Source organism: Leucopleurus acutus, assembly GCF_964270905.1.
Source record: "Leucopleurus acutus genome assembly, chromosome: 6".
Taxonomy (NCBI): domain Eukaryota; kingdom Metazoa; phylum Chordata; class Mammalia; order Artiodactyla; family Delphinidae; genus Leucopleurus; species Leucopleurus acutus.
The window spans coordinates 81191960-81210806 of NC_139149.1; the positions used below are offsets into that span (position 1 = coordinate 81191960).

An 18847-nucleotide genomic window follows, 5' to 3' on the forward strand; every position below is an offset into this window, starting at 1 on the left:
TCACCGGTTTGGACAGTTACATAATCAACAGCCAGCACCTCGGGCTTCCTCCCGCCCCTGGGCTGGCATCACGTGGCAGGCCTCGCGACCGGAAGCAGCACCCAACAGAACCGCGGCAGTTGGCGAATCCGGGGAAGAGTTCCAGCGCGGGAGGTGAGGTGAGAGGTCACGGTGGTTCTTACGTAAGGGGCCAGAGCGCGCGGCGGGAAGTGGAGACCCGCCGGCGGAGAGGGGTGCGTCTAGGCGGCCCTGCGCTCCCTTTGATTGGCCGGCAGGATGACGAACGCATTTACAGTCGGCCCTGCGGTAGTGGGAGCGTGCGTCAGCTTTGCACAATCGGGGAAGGAGAAGGGGCGTGTCTGACCGCTCAGGGGGCCCGCCGATTGGCTGGATGGCGGCGGCGCCGGGTGGCCCGGGCCGCCGGAGGAGGGCGGTGCCGTGGGCCTGGTCCCGGCTTACTGGCGACCGGTTTTAGTCAGATGATGATGGCAGCTCGGACCGGTCAGAGGGTCTTGAAAAAGGTGATCTCGCGATGCCGTCCGAAGTCGGCGGCAGCAGCCGGAGCCCCGGTTCCTGTGCAGGGGCCTGCGCGGAACGTCAGGTAATGAACAACTGGGGCGCAGCGGCGAGGGTAGTTTTCAGCCCAGGCCTGCTGAGCAAGGGGACTGGGGGCATTTGGGGTGGGGCAGGCGGACCGGATGCGTTTCCGCGTCTCTGGAGAGAAAGGGTCTCCTGCCTTCTCAGGGCCGCGCGTTTCCCCCCACCCCCTTGGCCGGAGGCTCGCCGGCCTGTCACGGGGGTGATTCGCTGCCCTCGCGAGAGGCGGTGAATCATCCGCTAAGCGACTTTGAAGCAGCTGATAAAGCAACTCGGCGGGGGGGTGCCTTTGGGCTCTTCCGGCCTCCTCCCCATGGCCTACGGCTGCTGCTCTCGGAAAGTGGTAAGTTTGCGGCGCAGGAGTTGCGGGTTGATGGGCGTGTGGGAGTTTGTGGCCTGGCAGTAAGGCCCCCTTTGTTCCCCCAGCGTATCCGATGGCCAGACGTGCTTTCCCAGTTTCTGGTAGCGGTCTTTGCCCCCGCCCTTTGGTGCTTGCTAAACTAAACCGAAGCCAGGGACTTGGATTTTTTTCCATGCCATTGTAACTTAGAAGTCCTGTAATCTTGAACCAGAGTCTGCCTTCGATTTTCCTGGTTGGTTCTTTTTCGGTAGGTGATGGAGGTGGAGACACGAAAGATTCCATACTTCTACCACTTAGTCTCCTTTTATTAATGCCATTTTAATAAACTATGCTCGAAAATTAAAGTTAACGTTTAAAATTAATTTAGTTGTGAACTACGGGGTGGAGGGAGAAAGCACAAATCTGGTTGAGCTCCAGGACATTTAGATTCAGTGAAGAATTTTTTTAAATACCAACAACCCAACCAACTCCAAATCCTTTTAGACATTTATTGGTTGAAAAAGTTTTAAGCAGAACATACTGTATCATGCTTTAGATCTGCTTTGTATTATTCTTATAAAATGCTGGCTTGCAAATAAACAAAACTAAAAATTGCTTTAGTGATCAAATTAAGGCTTAAATTCCAGGATAAAATATTTACTGTTTATGATAATGAAGAGGGAGAGAGTTTACGAGTTCATTGCAAGGCTGAAGCATTAACATAGATTCTGGCCTTTATTATAGTAGAGTATTTGGGATGTAGTATTGGAAGATTAGTGACCAAAAAACTGTCCTTCATCTGGTCCAGTTTTCATTTCATGGTTTAACCATATATACGATTGTATGGTTCTCGTATTGCAGTTGAAGACATATTGTTCTTGATAATATGTGAAAATAGATGGGCAGTCCAGGGCATTGTAACCATAGTATGCAGACCGATCAGAAAACGCCTGTTAACTTGCTTTAAACACAGGCATTTCCCTTATGATTGTAATCAGATGTGTGTTTCTTTTTCGGGGGATAGGGGGACCGTATTACATGAACCTGGTACAAAATTCAAAACCGTATACAGTGAAAAGTAAGTTTCCAAAACACCCAGTTCACCTCTTCAGAAGCAAGGGTCTTATTATTTTTTTTTAATAAAGGTTTATCTCAGATGCTGCTTTTTCTGGTCTGATTTATCAGAAAATTGTTCATAATTATGTATAGTATCTGCCACGTAATTGGCTTCCAATAATAGAAGGTATCTATACGAAAAGTGAGCGAAATAGATAAAACTGTTAAAACAGTTAAAGACATCTAAAGAATGTCTTAGAAGGGAAATGGGTGATTAGGCATTTTGAACACCAAGCTTGGTTTTTATAATCTGTGTGGCTACCAGAGATTCTAAATTATATTTTGTGTCTTTTTTTTTTAAGGGGGAAGCTAAATTAACTGCCTAATTATTATTATTATTAATTTTTAAATTTTATTTATTTTTGGCTGTGTTGGGTCTTCATTGCTGCGCGCAGGCTTTCTCTAGTTGCGGTGATCGGGGGCTACTCATCGTTGTGATGTGTGGGCTTCTCCTTGTGGTGGCTTCTCTTGTTGTGGAGCACGGGCTCTAGGCGTGCGGACTTCAGTAGTTGTGGCACGTGGGCTCAGTAGTTGTGGCAGTCGGGCTGTAGAGCGCAGGCTCAGTAGTTGTGGCGCACAGGCTTAGTTGCTCCACCGCATGTGGGATCTTCCTGGACCAGGGCTTGAACCCGTGTCCTTTGCACTGGCAGGGGGATTCTTTTTTTTTTTTTTTTTTTGCGGTACGCGGGCCTCTCACTGTTGTGGCCTCTCCCGTTGCGGAGCACAGGCTCAGCGGCCATGGCTCATGGGCCTAGCCGTTCTGTGGCATGTGGAATCTTCCCGAACCAGGGCACGAACCCGTGTCCCCTGCATCGGCAGGCAGACTCTCAGACACTGCGCCACCAGGGAAGCCCGGCAGGGGGATTCTTAACTACTGTGCCACCAGGGAAGTCCCTGCCTAACTATTTTATTTCCACTGTTCTGCTTCATTCAGCAGAATAACTGTCAGTCACTTTTATTGGCATAATTACACTTTAAAGCAAACTCTATAGCTTTACTCAAAAAAATTACAGTAGGCTTTTAAAAATATTATCACTGCCTTTAAAATTCACATAACATCATATTTTTAAAGATCTTTAGGAACACATGACACCCTTATTCTCTCTAGGAGATGAATCTATCTTAAAAGAGACTTAAGTTCATTCATACAGTTCATATGCTTGATTCTTTTCCATAGTCATGAAGCATTTAGCTTAACTATTTTCATTGACCTTTCTTTCATTACCTTTGGAATGAGTCTACCCAATTTTTATAAACAGCTTTAATTGTTCAAAAGTTTTTCTTGTATTTTTGGAGCCATAGTCTCAAGTATCACCTCTTATCTTCTGGCTGAATATCGCCAATTTCTTCAGTCATTCTTTAACTTGATTTTCTCTTCCAGCCAAACTGTAGGGTCTCAGTGTCCTTAAAGAAATTTTATTTATATGTAAATCATATCTTATATAAATCAAATTTCATATATGATAACATGAGATTTCACCAGGCCACTCCATTACACTTTTAAAAAATAACTTGAAGATGCAATTTAATGAAATATTGCTCTCTTACTTGGAACACTTCAAGAACATCTCATTGAGAATAAATTCCAAATTGCTGTATCCTCACCAATAATCCCCAGTATGATCCAGCTCCAACCTGTTTCTCTAACATTATTTCATGGTGCTCTCCCCCTGGCTTGCTATACTGCTGTTACACTGTTAGTCTGTTTTAGTGTCTGGATGCTGCCACACTCTTCCCCTAGTACCTGAAATGCTCTGTATCTACCTCTCCTCCCACGTACATACACACATGTATGTGTGAGAGAGATTTTATATATATGTGCACACGCATTTATTATGTACATACATATCTATTAGCATGGCTAATGACTCCTTATCCATTATTTCTCAGCTGAAATACAACCTCAGAGGACTTCCTGGACCACCCTTTCTAAAGAAGGTCTTAATTACATCTCCCCACACCCATTTCTATTTTAGTGATTTTTTTTTTGAATCCCCAACTAGAATGTAATCTTCATGTTTGTTTTATTCACCATTATATCCCTAGTGCCTAGCTCAGAATAGGCACTCAATAAGTATGTGAACTAATAATGCACGAATAGTAGTGTAAAACAGTTATGCAATAATCTTATTAGAATAAAGGCTGAAAACATTTAGGTGAACAGGAGCATATCAGGCATCTGTATTACAAAGCACCCAAACAGTTAACATTCTAGTTACCTTGACATATGTTTTCACATATATACGTGGAAATGGAGATTGGAAGGTAAAAGATAACTGAGCAGCAGGTCTGACAGGGCCACCAGATATCCAGTGGGAGAGCAAGACCTAATTTCAAATCTCATAGAGTAGATCAGTGGATCCCAGTGGATCCAGCTGGGAAAACAAGCTGAGTAGATGAGTTGAAAATTGGATGATGAATATCCTAGAAAGCCTAGGGTAAGAATACGTTGTAAAACATGACTGCAGACTAAAAGCCAACTTCTGGGAGAGATACCTTTTCTGTTAGAAGCTTCTAGCCATAACTGTAAGCTGGTATTTTTAGTTTCTTTTTTTAAAATAAAATTTATTTATTTTATTTATTTTTGACTGCGTTGGGTCTTAGTTGCAGCGCGTGGGCTTCCTCTAGTTGCAGCAAGAGAGGGCTACTCTTCGTTGAGGTGTGCGGACTTCTCATGGCGGTGGCTTCTCTTGTTGCGGAGCACAGGCTCTAGGCGCATGGGCTTCAGTAGTTGTGGCATGTGGGCTCAGTAGTTGTAGCTCACGGGCTCTAGAGTGCAGGCTCAGTAGTTGCGGTGCACAGACTTAGTTGCTCCACAGCATGTGGGATCTTCCCGGACCAGGGCTTAAAGGCATGTCCCCTGCATTGGCAGGCAGTTTCTTTTTTTATTAACATCTTTATTGGAGTATAATTGCTTTACAATGGTGTGTTAGTTTCTGCTTTATAACAAAGTGAATCAGTTATACATATACATATGTCCCCATATCCCCTCCCTCTTGCATCTCCCTCCCTCCCACACTCCCTATCCCACCCCTCTAGCTGGTCACAAAGCACTGAGCTGATCTCCCTGTGCTATGCGGCTGATTCTCACTAGCTATCTATTTTACATTTGGTACTGTATATATATGTCCGTGCCACTCTCTCACTTCGACCCAGCTTACCCTCCCCCTTCCCCCTGTCCTCAAGTCCATTCTCTACTGCGTCTTTATTCCTGTCCTGCCCCTAGGTTCTTCAGAACCTTTTTTTTTTTTTAGATTCCATATATATGGCAGGCAGATTCTTAACCACTGCGCCACCAGGGAAGTCCCTTTTTAGTTTCTTTATGGTGCTTTAAAAGCTTGTGTGTGTGTGTGTGTGTGTGTGTATTTTTTCAGGACTATTCTAAGGTTGCACAGTCTTCTAAAGTATGATTGTTATTTTACAATCTCTATAGTTTGTGTTTTCTCTTAATTGTCAATGTTAATCAGGTAATTTTTGTCTTTTTAGATATTTAGCTTCCTGTGGTATACTGATGAGCAGAACTCTTCCACTACATACCTCAGTTTTGCCTAAGGAGATATATGCAAGAACTTTCTTCAGAATTGCTGCACCATTAATAAACAAAAGAAAAGAATATTCAGAGAGGAGAATTATAGGGTTTGTATAAAATAATAGTTGTACTAAAAGAGCGTGTTCACAATTTTCTATAGAACATCATGCCTCTTTTTTTCTGGATTCTCTTCGTACAGACTAAGCTCTAATTTTCTAGCCCTTGCCGTTTTATAAATATTTGTTGAATGTAGTCATGTGGTAATTAACTCTATAGGATAGATTTAAATCTTGACATTTAAAGGAAATAATTAAACTGTTTATGACCTGCATTTTTTGTACACTGTTCTTTTTTATAGTGGCAACATTACTGATATGTTGAGCCAGATATGTCTGTATAGCTCCCTCACATACACACATACCTAGGTAAGTACATATAAACATGCTAAGAGGCCCCTACCATCTAGAGCAGAGGTTGGCAAGCTTTTCTGTAAAGGGCCAGTTAGTAAATAGGTTTGTGGACCATACTGTCTCTGTTGCAACTACTCAACTCTGTCACTGTACCCCAAAAATAGCGACAGACAATATGTAATAAATGGGCCTGGCTGTGTTCTAATAAAATTTTATTTACAGAGCCACGCAGCAGGCCAGGTTTGGCCCCTCATCTAGGGGTATATACAGCAGAGTATAGAGAGTCTGCAGATCTAAACCAGAAATCAAGCAGTCCTTCATATGGGAATTTCTACAAGGGGGTCTTAATTCCCAACAGGCCATTAAATATTACATGAATTCTTCTAAAAGTACTTTTCATTCATTTTATTTAGTTGCTTTTTCCCTTCTAATTTTTCCGCAGTAAAGAACGTTGGGCATACTCATAACTTTTGTCACATAATTGACCGTTATTACTGGATAGTCACTGTATTAGTTAAGGTAATGCTAGCAACCATACAGGTAAAACCCAGAAGTTTATTTCTTTCTCATGTAAAGTTGAAGTGGGTATTCCCAATCCATGGGCAGCAATCCTCGAGTAGTGATTCAGGAAGCCAGGCTCCATCCAACTTGTGACTTTTGTAATTCCTTAGTCTTCAGAGTCTCTTAAAAAGATACACGTGGTTCTTAATCATATTGGTCTGGAAGTGACACCCAGTGCTTACTTTCAGATATTATTTGCAAGAACTAGTCATGTTACAGCTATGTAATTGTAGCCTCCAGGTGGCCAGCAATTATGCCACATAAAGCAAGTGTAAATACTTGGATAGGTAGACATCTTTGCATCAGCTGGTATCTGTTGAAAAGAGACATGGCAACAAAAGGATGAGAAATCAAATAGTGAACTGGTCTGCTTTCCTTTTGAATCAGAAATATAACATCTTCCTTTTACTGTGTACTTGCCATTTGACAGGCACTGCTGGGGGCTCTATATTTATTGTTTCATTTAATTCTCACAATAGCCATGTGAACTAGGTATTATTCCCATTTTAGAGATGAGGAAACTGAAGCTCAGAGAGATTATGTTGTGTCATGACTCCTAAGCTTATTTTTCCCACCATATTTACTTATTCTTTCTTGCTTCCTTATTCTTTCTCATGTTAAAATTCTTTTTATTACAAATTGGTCTTATCTAATGATCTTCATCTTCCCCCATATTTGACATAAACACATAATAGCTACCATTTATTAAGTGCCTAGTAAGCACTGTGCATTATGCTAAAACTATTTCACTTAACCCTTAAAAGAAGCCTATAGGGACTTCCCTGGTGGTCCAGTGGTAAATAATCCACCTTCCAATGTAGGGGACGTGGGTTCGATCCCTGGTCAGGGAACTAAGATCCCACATGTGGCAGGGCAATTAAGCCCGCCACCACAACTACTGAGCTCGTGCACCTCAACCACAAACTACAGAGCCCACACACTCTGGAGCCCGTGCCACAACTAGAGAAGAGAAAACCCATATGCCACAAGTAGAGAGAAACCCGCACGCCACAAGGGAGCACCGCAGTGAAAGATCCTGCATGCCGCAATGAAGATTGGACAGCGAAATAAATAAATATTTAAAAAAAAAAACCACTTGTACAGGTATTTTTCAATTATGGATGAAGAAAATGAAGTTGAGAGGTTAAGCAGCCTAGCCAGGGTCACATGACTTACTATGTTTTAGAGTTGATATTTGAACACAGTACTTTCTGACTACAAAGTCCATCCCCTTGACTGCTATGCTATACTGCTTTCTTAGTCAGTGCAGACTACTTTTATGACAATTAGCTTCCAGACTACCAGGTTTCATACTTCATGGGACTTATTTTGGCATTTATTTCCAAATGTCTGAGAACATGGGGAGGGTAGGTTTATTTCCCCCCCTCTGCTGTGGGCCTCATTTCATGATCATAAAGATTAAATATGTGTAAACACTCATTCTGTCATATTCCAAAAATACCCTTTTAAACTTTAGAATGTGGTTGTTTACTATATCATTTTGAGGTGAATTATGTTTTAACAGTGTGAGTCTTTATAACCAAGAATTATATGTGTCTGGTTCTCATTCAGTTGTCTTTTACTTGTATCCACAATGTTTTTGTTGTTTGGTTTTTCATTTAAACCCTGATGGTTTTTTGTTGTATTTCTATGTATTTTGCATTTCTATGCTACTGTTTTCTACTTGTTAGTATAGGAACGATATTAATTTTTATATATTTCTCAACAGGCTACATAACTAAATTCTGAATTGATTAGCTTCTGATTTGATAGTCATATCACCTGCCAATTTATAATTTTGCCTAATTCTTTTCCACACGTGCCTCATATTTCATGCTCTGATTTAATTATTTTGACATACTTTCAGAAAAATGTCAGATAACAATGATGATATACAGCACCTTTGTCTTATTTCTAACTCTAATAAGAATGCTTCTGGTATTTAACTGTCTATGGAGGGAATCATATAATGTTTTTGTTTTGACTAATTAATATGGTTATAATAATATAATTCTTAGTATTAAACCATCCAAACATCCTTAAATGAGTTGCATTTGATTGTTGTATTTTTTAAAAAATATATTGCTCTATTATATCTGCTGATATGTAGAAGTTTTGCCACAGGTGATGTGGGTTTATAGATTTTGTTTTTTATGTGCTTTGTGAGGCTTGGGTTCTCAGATGTTATGCTGGCTCATAAAAAGAATGAGAGGTTTCCTTTTTTTGTGGTATAGAATAGATGTTTTTCTTAAGTACAAAATCATCACATACTTGTATAAAAACTTAACAATTTAGAAATATGTATACTAAAAGACTTAGTCTATTTTTACTCCTACTTCTTTTTCCTGAATTAACAACTGGTAATTGTTTAATCTGTATCCTTCTAGGACTTTTTCAATGTGCTTTCATTACAGACAGTCTATTAACATAATTATTTTCAGGAAAAAAATCCCAAATGTTTAAAATTGAGGAAATATAGTATACACTTAAAATATTTCTCAAATAGATAATAGAATCATATATATCCCGTCTGCTTTAGTGTGCCTTTTTTCACATAGCAATATATTGTAAACCTCTTTGCTCTAAAGTATACGGTTGACCCTTGAAAAGTGGGGTGTTTAGGGGGTGCAGACCCCCACACAGTAAAAGAAATCTGCATACTGCTATTTCTGTCTCCAAACGAGGAATTGTTAAATGACTCACCCAAAGGCAGGAAGCTGATGAAACAGTTTGGATAAAATCAAGACTCAAAAAATAAAATAAAATAAAATAAAATCAAGACTCAAACCCTAGTTGTTTTGATTCCACATATTGTGATCTCTAATTGAACACAGACTTTCCCTCACATTTAATTTAAAGATCGGTAAAATGAAAATACAGGTACTAAATTTACTGAAAAAACTTCGTGTATAAGTGGACCCACACAGTTCAAACCTGTGTTGCTCAAGGGTCAACTGTACATCTGATCTTAATCCCTTTAGATAACTGATAGAGTTCCACAGTATGAGTGTACCATAATTCATCAACCATTTATTATTAAGCAATTATTAATGTTTATCAACCAAATATTTAGGTTGCTTCTAGTTTTTTTCTCTCAAAGTCTCAGTTTTTAAATGCTGGTTACTAATTAAAATTTTAAAAACCATATCTGCAAGCCAGATTCAACCTGTGGTCTGCCACATTGTAAGCTCTGCTATAGACATATGTTTAGCTCCCTTTTATCCTTTTATTTTCTGTGTTTTAAAGACATTCATCCCAGAGTGTGGTTCTATATGTGTGCCAAATGATTTATTGCCTCATACATAGTAAACCTTATTCATATTCAATTTAAAGTATACATATACCATATAAATAGATGCAGTTAACACCTCTCCTTTTTTTTTTTTTAAGATATTCTATGCAGGAAATGTATGATGTAGTATCAGGAATGGAGGATTACAAGCATTTTGTTCCTTGGTGCAAAAAATCAGATGTAATATCAAGGAGATCTGGATACTGCAAAACACGATTAGAAATTGGGTTTCCACCTGTATTGGAGCGCTATACATCAGTGGTAACCTTGGTGAAACCACATTTGGTAAAGGTAATGGTTTTGTTTTTTGTTGTTTTTAAATATTCCTCAAATATTATGTTAAATGGGTTAAAGTATAATAGCATTAAGAAGACTTCCCTAAACTAATAGGAGGAGGGAAAAAACAAACTATTTATTATATCTCTTAAATCATGTTATTTTACACAATATTAGCATTATTCTTTCCAAATAGAAATTTAACTAGAACATGGAAATTAGAAGCTTTTTCTTTTGTCCTTCTCTTGAGGACTGTTGACCCACAGGAAGGATTTGGCCGCACAAGTGAGAAATATTTTAATACTTGCACTACTTTTTCTTAAGTTAAGGAAGGGAAAGTGGTGAGAGGATGCAGAAAGGTAGAAAAGATATAAATGTGGAGAACATAAACATTATTGAAGTCATCCTGCCATGTACCAAGTACTGAAATGCCAAGTGTTGTTGCACGCATATATTAAGCATCTTACTCTTCTCAGAGGAGGGTACACATTTAGAAAAGGTACCCAGACTTCAACACACAAAAAGGCAGAATTCCATAGAGTAATGCCCATTTCTTTTGAATTTCTAGATGTGATGACCAAAGACTTTCAAAGCTGAATTGTGTTTTGTGCTCACAGGATTTAGTGGTGGTATCATTCCTTGGTAATTGGCCAGAGCTAAATTCCTTCGTCACCTCTTTGTCAGGCATTGAGGAGGAGCAACTCTCATACCAGAAAGAGTATACTGTCCAGTGAAGCTAAGACCTTGGAGTCCACCCTAGTCGCAATCTCAAAACTTCAACTCCACTTAAAAGACTGTGCCCCACTGTGGGACTCTGTCGTTATTACGACTGTTTTCACCTGTTTGCCTCACAGTTTTGGAGTTTTCACCTACTATACTACACTTAAAATAGCTAACATATTGAGCTCTTTATAGTGCTTTACTTGAATTACATTTCACAACAGCCCTTTGAGATGCAAATTTTATTCTCCATCTTATAGTTGAGTACACTAAGGCCTAGAAGAGTTAGATAAGGTTACACAGCCAAGACTCTAGTCTGTCTGACAGCAGCAAATATCTCTGTAATCTTAAAATTGAGTCCCCTGACCTCAGTCTCTTACCATTCAGACTCTCATAACTTAGATCTTAACATATCCTGCATCTAACTAAAAGAACTCTAAAGTCTCATTTTCTCCTCCTGGCTTTCTTCCTTTCCCTGGCTTCCATGAATGAACCATATAGTGCTTATTCCACAGCCCTGTGCCTTTGCATATTGTTCCCTCTTTTACCTATAATGAAAATTCCTTGCCTGTTAATCTTTCAAATTCCAACCTGCTTTCTCCCTTTCCTTTCATATAGATGACTAGTTCTACCTCGGTGATTCCTCTGGGCTTTGCACGTGCTTTATTTATTTCTCTTATCACTCTGTAGTGTAATTTCTTTATTTGTATTTCTGCTTGACAAAATCGAGCTGCTTGAGAGAATGGGAGATTCTCTTTTTCATCTCTGTATCCTCAGCACCAGTACTACAACGACAGGAGTCATGAGGCCTCTTTGTTTATGAAGTTCTCACTACTGTGTTCTTGGGTTATTGTAGATCCACAGATGTTCATAATAATTTCAGTAACTTTTAACACTGCCAAGGAGGGAGGAAACTATTTTTTTAAATTATAATAATATGTATTAGATAGTCATTGCTATCTCAATTTTATGAGGCTTAGGGAAATTAAGAGCCCTACACAAATTCATACTGTGTGTGTCTGATTCCAAAACTATTTTTCCATTAAAATAAGCTGTCTCACTTAGTGTGCTAGTTTATTGTTTAAAGACATATTTGGGAATAACACACAACTCTCTATGTTCAGCTTTCAATTTTCCCTGGGTTCAGGTTCTGGATTTTAATACCTGATACACATATGTGACATATAATAAAAATTACTATAACTGAGGAAGCAGCAGAAGCCATGTGACATTTTCTGTGAATTGTTAGCTGCCCCAAATGTGCCTGTGACTTAACATGTCAGTGATTCTAGTCTACCTGAATCTGTAATGGCCAGAAGCCTTCCTACTGTGTTCAGTATCTCTGTTAGGAATGAGATCTTTGGCAGTATTGTCCCTATCAAAGCGTACCAATAGTCTGGGAGGATCCCACATGCCGCGGAGCAACTAGGCCTGTGAGCCACAACTGCTGAGCCTGCTCATCTGGAGCCTGTGCTCCGCAACAAGAGAGGCCGCGATAGTGAGAGGCCCGCGCACCGCGATGAAGAGTGGCCCCCGCTTGCCACAACTAGAGAAAGCCCTCACACAGAAACGAAGACCCAACACAGCAAAAATTAATTAATTAATTAATAAACTCCTACCCCCAACATCAAAAAAAACAGTAAAAATCCATGGGTCCTCGAGCTGGATTATTGATATGAGTATAGCACTGCCACATTTTGTGAAAAAGTGGTCAGAGGAAGGTGCTATATTATAGTGATTATTCCCAACAGCTGTTTCTCCTTCACTATTAAATTTCCTATAAGCTTCTTATGTGGTTGTAAAGAAAGGTGGAATGCATTATCTTAAAGTTGGGTAATTAAAAGTTTAAAAAAATTAAAAATAAAAGTAAACAGGGGCTTCCCTGGTGGTCCAGTGGTTAAGACTCCAGGCTTCCACCGCAGGGGGCATGGGTTTGATCCCTGGTTGGGGAACTAAGATCTCACAAGCTGTGAGGCATGGCCAAAAACAAAAAAAGTAAATAAACGAAGTTGGATAACTGAAACAATATGGTTTTATTATAGACTTTTGATGGTTTTAAAAATTGGATGGCCATTATTGAACTATATATAAAGCCAAACTCTTTGAAGAAAATTTTTACTTCTCCCCAGTGACTTAGCATATCAGCTATTAAAGTAGTTAGTATTTTAATGACTTATTTTATCGTGTCTAAATAAGTTTTAAAACATTCACTGGTTTCCATATTAAAAATTAAAATAATATGTTCTTTTTATAAATGTGTAACTAGAGCATATCTTTTTAAATGCATTTTAGTATGGATGCAGTTTATAATGATTCTACCGTGTTACCATCTGATAATTAATTCAAAAGGGTTTAGATGAAGAGGAAGTGAGGAATAAACTGCAAATGGATTTTTAGCTCTTTAGCCCCCAGTTTGAACCATCTTTAGAGAGATCCAGATATAGTCAGAGAAATAATCCTATATTCTGTGTTTAGGTAGGCTATAGCTATGGGAGAAAAAATGACTGTTTACTTTGGGGGAAACAGAGTTTACCTACGCAGGTCCTTATTTTGCAATATATTTTGTAGTGTGTAGCCTCAGGAAAGGGACAGTCTAAATTCTTGAGGGGGATAACTTATCCAAAAGAAAGGGGGTAGAGGGGCTTGATCATTTATCGGCCCCAGGATTTGCCAGAATTGCTGAAAACTTAAGGCTTAATTGAGGAGGGGAGTGTAGACTGAAACAAGAATTTAAAAAAATAGCCTGCTTCTGAGGGAAGGTGATAGATATTCTTGAGGTCAATTGTCTACTAGTATAATAAGGCCCAGATGGCATCTTAGGATAGTAAATAAAGAAACTGAACTTCTTTAAAGTTTTTTGGTTTGTTTTGCGGTATGCGGGCCTCTCGCTGTTGTGGCCTCTCCCGTTGCGGAGCACAGGCTCCAGACGCGCAGGCTCAGCGGCCATGGCTCACGGGCCCAACCGCTCCGCGGCGTGTGGGATCTTCCCACACCGGGGCACGAACCCGTGTCCCCTGCATCGGCAGGCGGGATCTCAACCAGTGCGCCACCAGGGAAGCCCTGAAACTGAACTTCATTCAAGGTCATAACATGTCCTAACAATGGACTAGTAACTATGGTTCTGGCCACCATTTTTCACACTGCAGGAGGCAACTCTTTAATGGGTCTCAACCAACATTTTTTAATGATATAGAATGGGAAATGTCAGGATGCACTGCACATAGTATTACTGTGTATTATGTTTCAGTGTGTACACACACATGTAAAATAAACATGAGCACAGAAGAGAGGTCAGAAAGCAGTGGGTCAGGGACAAGGGTCAGGGCCACACTTTCAGGAAAACTGGAACCATAGAGGCCTCTAGAAATAAAGAATAATGAGTTAGGGAAAGACTAAATGTGATTGATAGAAAATCTTTGAGTTGCAAAGAAGAATTATAGAATTGTTCTAGGAATCTGTGCCAAATGCCTTACAAATGTTAAATTTAGCTATCTCGTACTGATGGTATAAGACAGGCATTATACTCATTTTACAGATTAAGGAAATACAGTACAGGGAATTAACTTGTTCAGGATCACTTATAAGTGGCAGAGCTGGAAATAAACTTCCAGGTAGTCACTCCCTGTTTTGTTGTGGGAGGAGAACTCTGAGTAGCACAGTGGGTGACAGCAGTGGAAGAGAACAAGTGGCAATCTTGGGGATCCAGGAGAAAGGAAAATGGCTTATATTGGCCAGAGATCACTTCCTAGTACCAAGCTAACAATGAGATGTTTTTGTCACCTGTGGTCTGACCTATAAAAATATTTACTTCTCAAAGAAATCATCTTCAGTTGTAGATTCTGGACACAATCCAAATGGTATTTAACTGTGGTTTTATTTTTTTCATTTTGTTCTAGGCATCCTGTACTGATGGGAAGCTCTTCAATCATTTGGAGACTGTATGGCGTTTTAGCCCAGGTCTTCCTGGCTACCCAAGAACTTGTACTTTGGATTTTTCAGTAAGTCTCTCATAAAGCCCTCTATTTGTTCCAAACATCAGGTGAAGTTGGTAAAGAAGGAGTAATCCATTTTTATTAGAACCCAGATGTCATAATTAATAACCTACGTGCATAGCAATTACTGAAAGACATTTTTTTAAAAATCTCAAATTTCTTGAGTATTGAATACCTTTTTCTGCACTTTTTTTTTTTTTTTGCACTAATTTGATAAGAAAAAATGCTAGGGGAATTCCCTAGCAGTCCAGTAGTTAGGACTCTGTGCTACCACTGCAGGGAACATAGGCTCGATCCCTGGTTGGGGAACTGAGATCCTTCATGCTGTGCGACGCGGCCAAAAAAAAGAAAAGAACGCTAATGACCCTTTCTCTTTTTCTATTTTATTCCTTGAAACCTTGAATAGTCATCCCTTCTCTATTTTCTAATTTTTACAAGTCCATAGATTATAAGACACACGCAACTAAGGGTTCACGTGCCACGACTAACGAGCCTGCAAGCCTCAGCTAACACCCAGCGCAACCAACCAACCAAATAAATAAATATTTTAAGAAGAAATGGTTATAATTTTGAGTAAATTACTGTATGCTATTCTCAGCTCTTAAGTTGCTTTCATTGCAAAATTAGTGGGCATATATGCGACAGTTGGGGAAATTTGAATGAAACCTCTCTAGATTAGATAATAGCATTATTATCTAGTAATAGTAACTCCCTCTGTTAATTTCTTGGTTTTAATTGTACTGTGATTATATAAGACATTGAAATAAGGGAATCTGGGTGATGGGTGTATGAGAAATCTTAGTACTGTTTTTGCAACTTTTTTATAAATCAAATTATTTTAAAATTAAAACATTCAGAAGTTAATGGATATTTAAGGTCCTTAAGATATTATTTCTTAAACTGGGTTGCCTTGAATTCTGTCTTGAGGGGATATAAAGTTAGTTCTAAATCATTGTCTACTTTAAGATTGAACCACCTTCACCATCTATTTTGTGGGTTAATCTCATCTTTCTGCTACTACTTCTCATGGGAATACCATATCAGAAGAATCATTTCCCTTATTTACTTTTGGGAGGTAAGGTAGCTCGAAAAGGGGCGTATTAATAAGAAGGCAAAGTGATAAACATGGTATTTAGCAAAGCTTTTTTCCAGGTTTCTTTAACTTAGTAAAAGCAGACTCTTTGCCCCAAAATGAGATTCATTGGCCTTGTTTACTTAAGCTTATTGTTTAGCCGTTGTTGTGCTTACTGCAGTAAACAAATCTCCCTCTTCTGAGGGATGTTAAAATCTCATCTAGATAGACCCATAGAGCTCTGCCTTAGGTACTGGGCCAAGTAACACATTTCACAGTGTGAACACCATTACCCTAAGTGGAGATTGAGTAAAAGAAAGATCTTTCTAAAATAATTATTAACATTTTCCTACAGATTTCTTTTGAATTTCGCTCACTTCTACACTCTCAGCTTGCCACATTGTTTTTCGATGAAGTTGTAAAGCAGATGGTAGCTGCCTTTGAAAGAAGAGCATGTAAGCTGTATGGTCCAGAAACAAATATACCTCGGGAATTAATGCTTCATGAAGTTCATCACACGTAAAGAGAAAAAGGAAATGGTCACCTACTTGTAACTAGTTTATTCACTTTTAGGAAGTACTTTCATCATTTGCTTTCAGAAGTCAGAAAGCAGTTGTCAAACTGGCTTTGATTATAAACCCGTACCACTGAAAATTTGCACTTGGAATATGGAACCACGTGTACATAGAATTCAATCAAGTGTAATTCAGAGTAATATGTATATTAGCATATTTACAATAATGGGATGTCATCACTATTGCTAGAATACTGACATCACTCTTCTGAACAGAAATTGAAACTGTAAATTTAAACCTTTTAGTTATCACCTCACCTGAAAGAGGTTGGTTGAGATACTCATGCAGTGTGTATTATATTAACCATATCACTTTTAAGTTATTAAATTCAGACTATTTATAACTTATTGTCTTAGGGTCTGCCTCATGGCTTAGAATATTTGAGTAATCATCAGATGTTTAAAGTAAAAACTTTGACTTAAAAATACTGTTAATGAAGGTTCCCTGGCACTTTTCTTATTTTTAAATTGTTCTTGTGGGTAGTAGTAGATAATTCGCTGTTATACTGAGGTTAGCTTCCAGATAGTGATTTTTCTTTTTTTTTTTTTTTTTTGGTTAGTGGTCCAGAGTTTTAAGCTACTTTTCTCATAGTTTGCAGCCCTCTCCCCGGTACTTCGACTGCTCTTTCAAAAATGCTGTTTGCGTGTCAAATTTTGTCTACAGCAGTGGGCAGTACATGAGGATAATAAGTTGGTGTCCAATTTTGTCTACAACAGTGGGCAGTAGATGAAGATAAGTTGGTTGAGATGTCTCCAGCACCATGCATCCTTATTTTCTATTTATTGTGTGTACTCACTTTCAGTAATGCATTTCAAACTGATATTTTTGTAAACAAATCAATGTAAGGACTGAAGTGGTAACTTAATAAAGTTAATTTGTTTATTTTTTGTACAGTTATTTTGGTTATTGAAATGTCTTAAAATACTTCCACAGAAAAAAATCTGGGCAAAATTCAGTCTTCCTTTAATCAATATTGATTCCCTTCCCTTCCTTCATTCCATACCCAACAACCCTCTGGCATTAATTACCCTTCCCTTGTTTCCTCAGATCAGCAAGGGAACTTACTAGTTCGTTCCCTACACAAATGCGTGTTTGCATCAATTTGTTCAGTAAATCTGTTGTGAGTAGCTGCTCTCTGCCACATGGTGGGTATACAGTGGTGAAGGATTCTTACAGTCTACTCACATGGAGCTTGATTATGCCTTCACACAGGTAAAGTATTTTTCCACGTATAAATGAGGTATCTTCCCAGAGCATAAGTAGTTTGTATATAATTATGTACCTTTAGGGACTTCCCTGGCGGTCCAGTGGTTGAGACTCCGCGCTTCCACTGCAAGGGGGCGTGGGTTTGGTCCCCGGTCAGGGAATTAAGATCCCGCCTGCCGAGCGGCACAGCCAAAAAAAGAAAAAAAAATTATGCACCTTTTAAAAAACAAAGTTTTTTTTTAAGTGGCAAAGATAAGACCCCAGATATTTTCTCTTTTTCCCTTTACAGTATTACTACACTTTTAATGGAAGTAAGAACTTGTACTTTACCACTATTCTTAAAGTGCCATAAAGTAGACTTAGGTTTAGAATCTAACTTAGTGGTTGGGTGTAACTGGACTGGTATTATGATAGTATGTACATGGTATTTTGGTTAGGGAACCCAGGAATGCCCAAATATTGCCTTGACCTAGCCATCCCTTTGACCCATGAGGTTCCCCAAGTATTGTCAGAACACAAGTCTTGGTAAGTGGTAGAGACAAACCCATGCATTCTGGCTCAGATATGTATGCTCTTGTGTTTGCTCTGAAGTCTGTGACCTGTGGACTTAAAATTTGGCACCTGTGCTTTCCATATCTTAAGAGGGAAAACACCACCACCTTTATAAACTTCTTGAATTGGCATCTGGTCAGTGAAATCTGAGGGGAAGACTGATGGGATAGGACTTGATAGATAAGATTTTTATCTCTGTGGAAAGAAACTTGGAAGAGAAACTTCTCTTCCTTGGTTTTTGTCTGGTTGCGTGAGGCTGTGAAGTTTGCAGCTACATCTGCCATCTTTTCACAAAAAGGGAAGAGGCGATGATTCCAGAAAAGCCAATTCAGAACCCTAACATCAAGGGTTGAATGAACCAACCTTGTAGTGGGCACTTCTGGTTACATGAGATAACAGACCTCGAGTGTCTAAGTCACTTAGAGTTAGGTATTCAGTTACTTGCAGCCACCCTTTCATCCTGCTCCAATCTGAACTGGTTGCTCTCCACGCTGTTGCTGTTGTGCAAGTGTAATTCCCTAATCATCCTAGGATTTCCCTTCACCTCTCCTTGGGGTTCCTATTTCCTGGATCTTTGGCTTCCTTTTTATTTTCTAACTCTCAAAATGC

The 18847-nt window shown here is 39.3% G+C and overlaps 1 protein-coding gene across 1 annotated transcript; it reads left to right on the forward strand.

Moving 5' to 3' along the window:
• Positions 1 to 479: 479 nt before the first annotated feature.
• COQ10B (coenzyme Q10B) lies at positions 480 to 17361 on the forward strand (the record flags this gene model as incomplete). The annotated part of the gene is made up of 5 exons (XM_082841648.1): positions 480 to 601; positions 5540 to 5689; positions 9944 to 10136; positions 14738 to 14839; positions 16261 to 17361. The coding sequence occupies 5 exons, from the start codon at positions 480 to 482 to the stop codon at positions 16426 to 16428; spliced, it is 735 nt and encodes a 244-aa protein (XP_082697774.1). The 3' UTR covers positions 16429 to 17361.
• Between the last annotated feature and the right edge of the window lie 1486 nt (positions 17362 to 18847).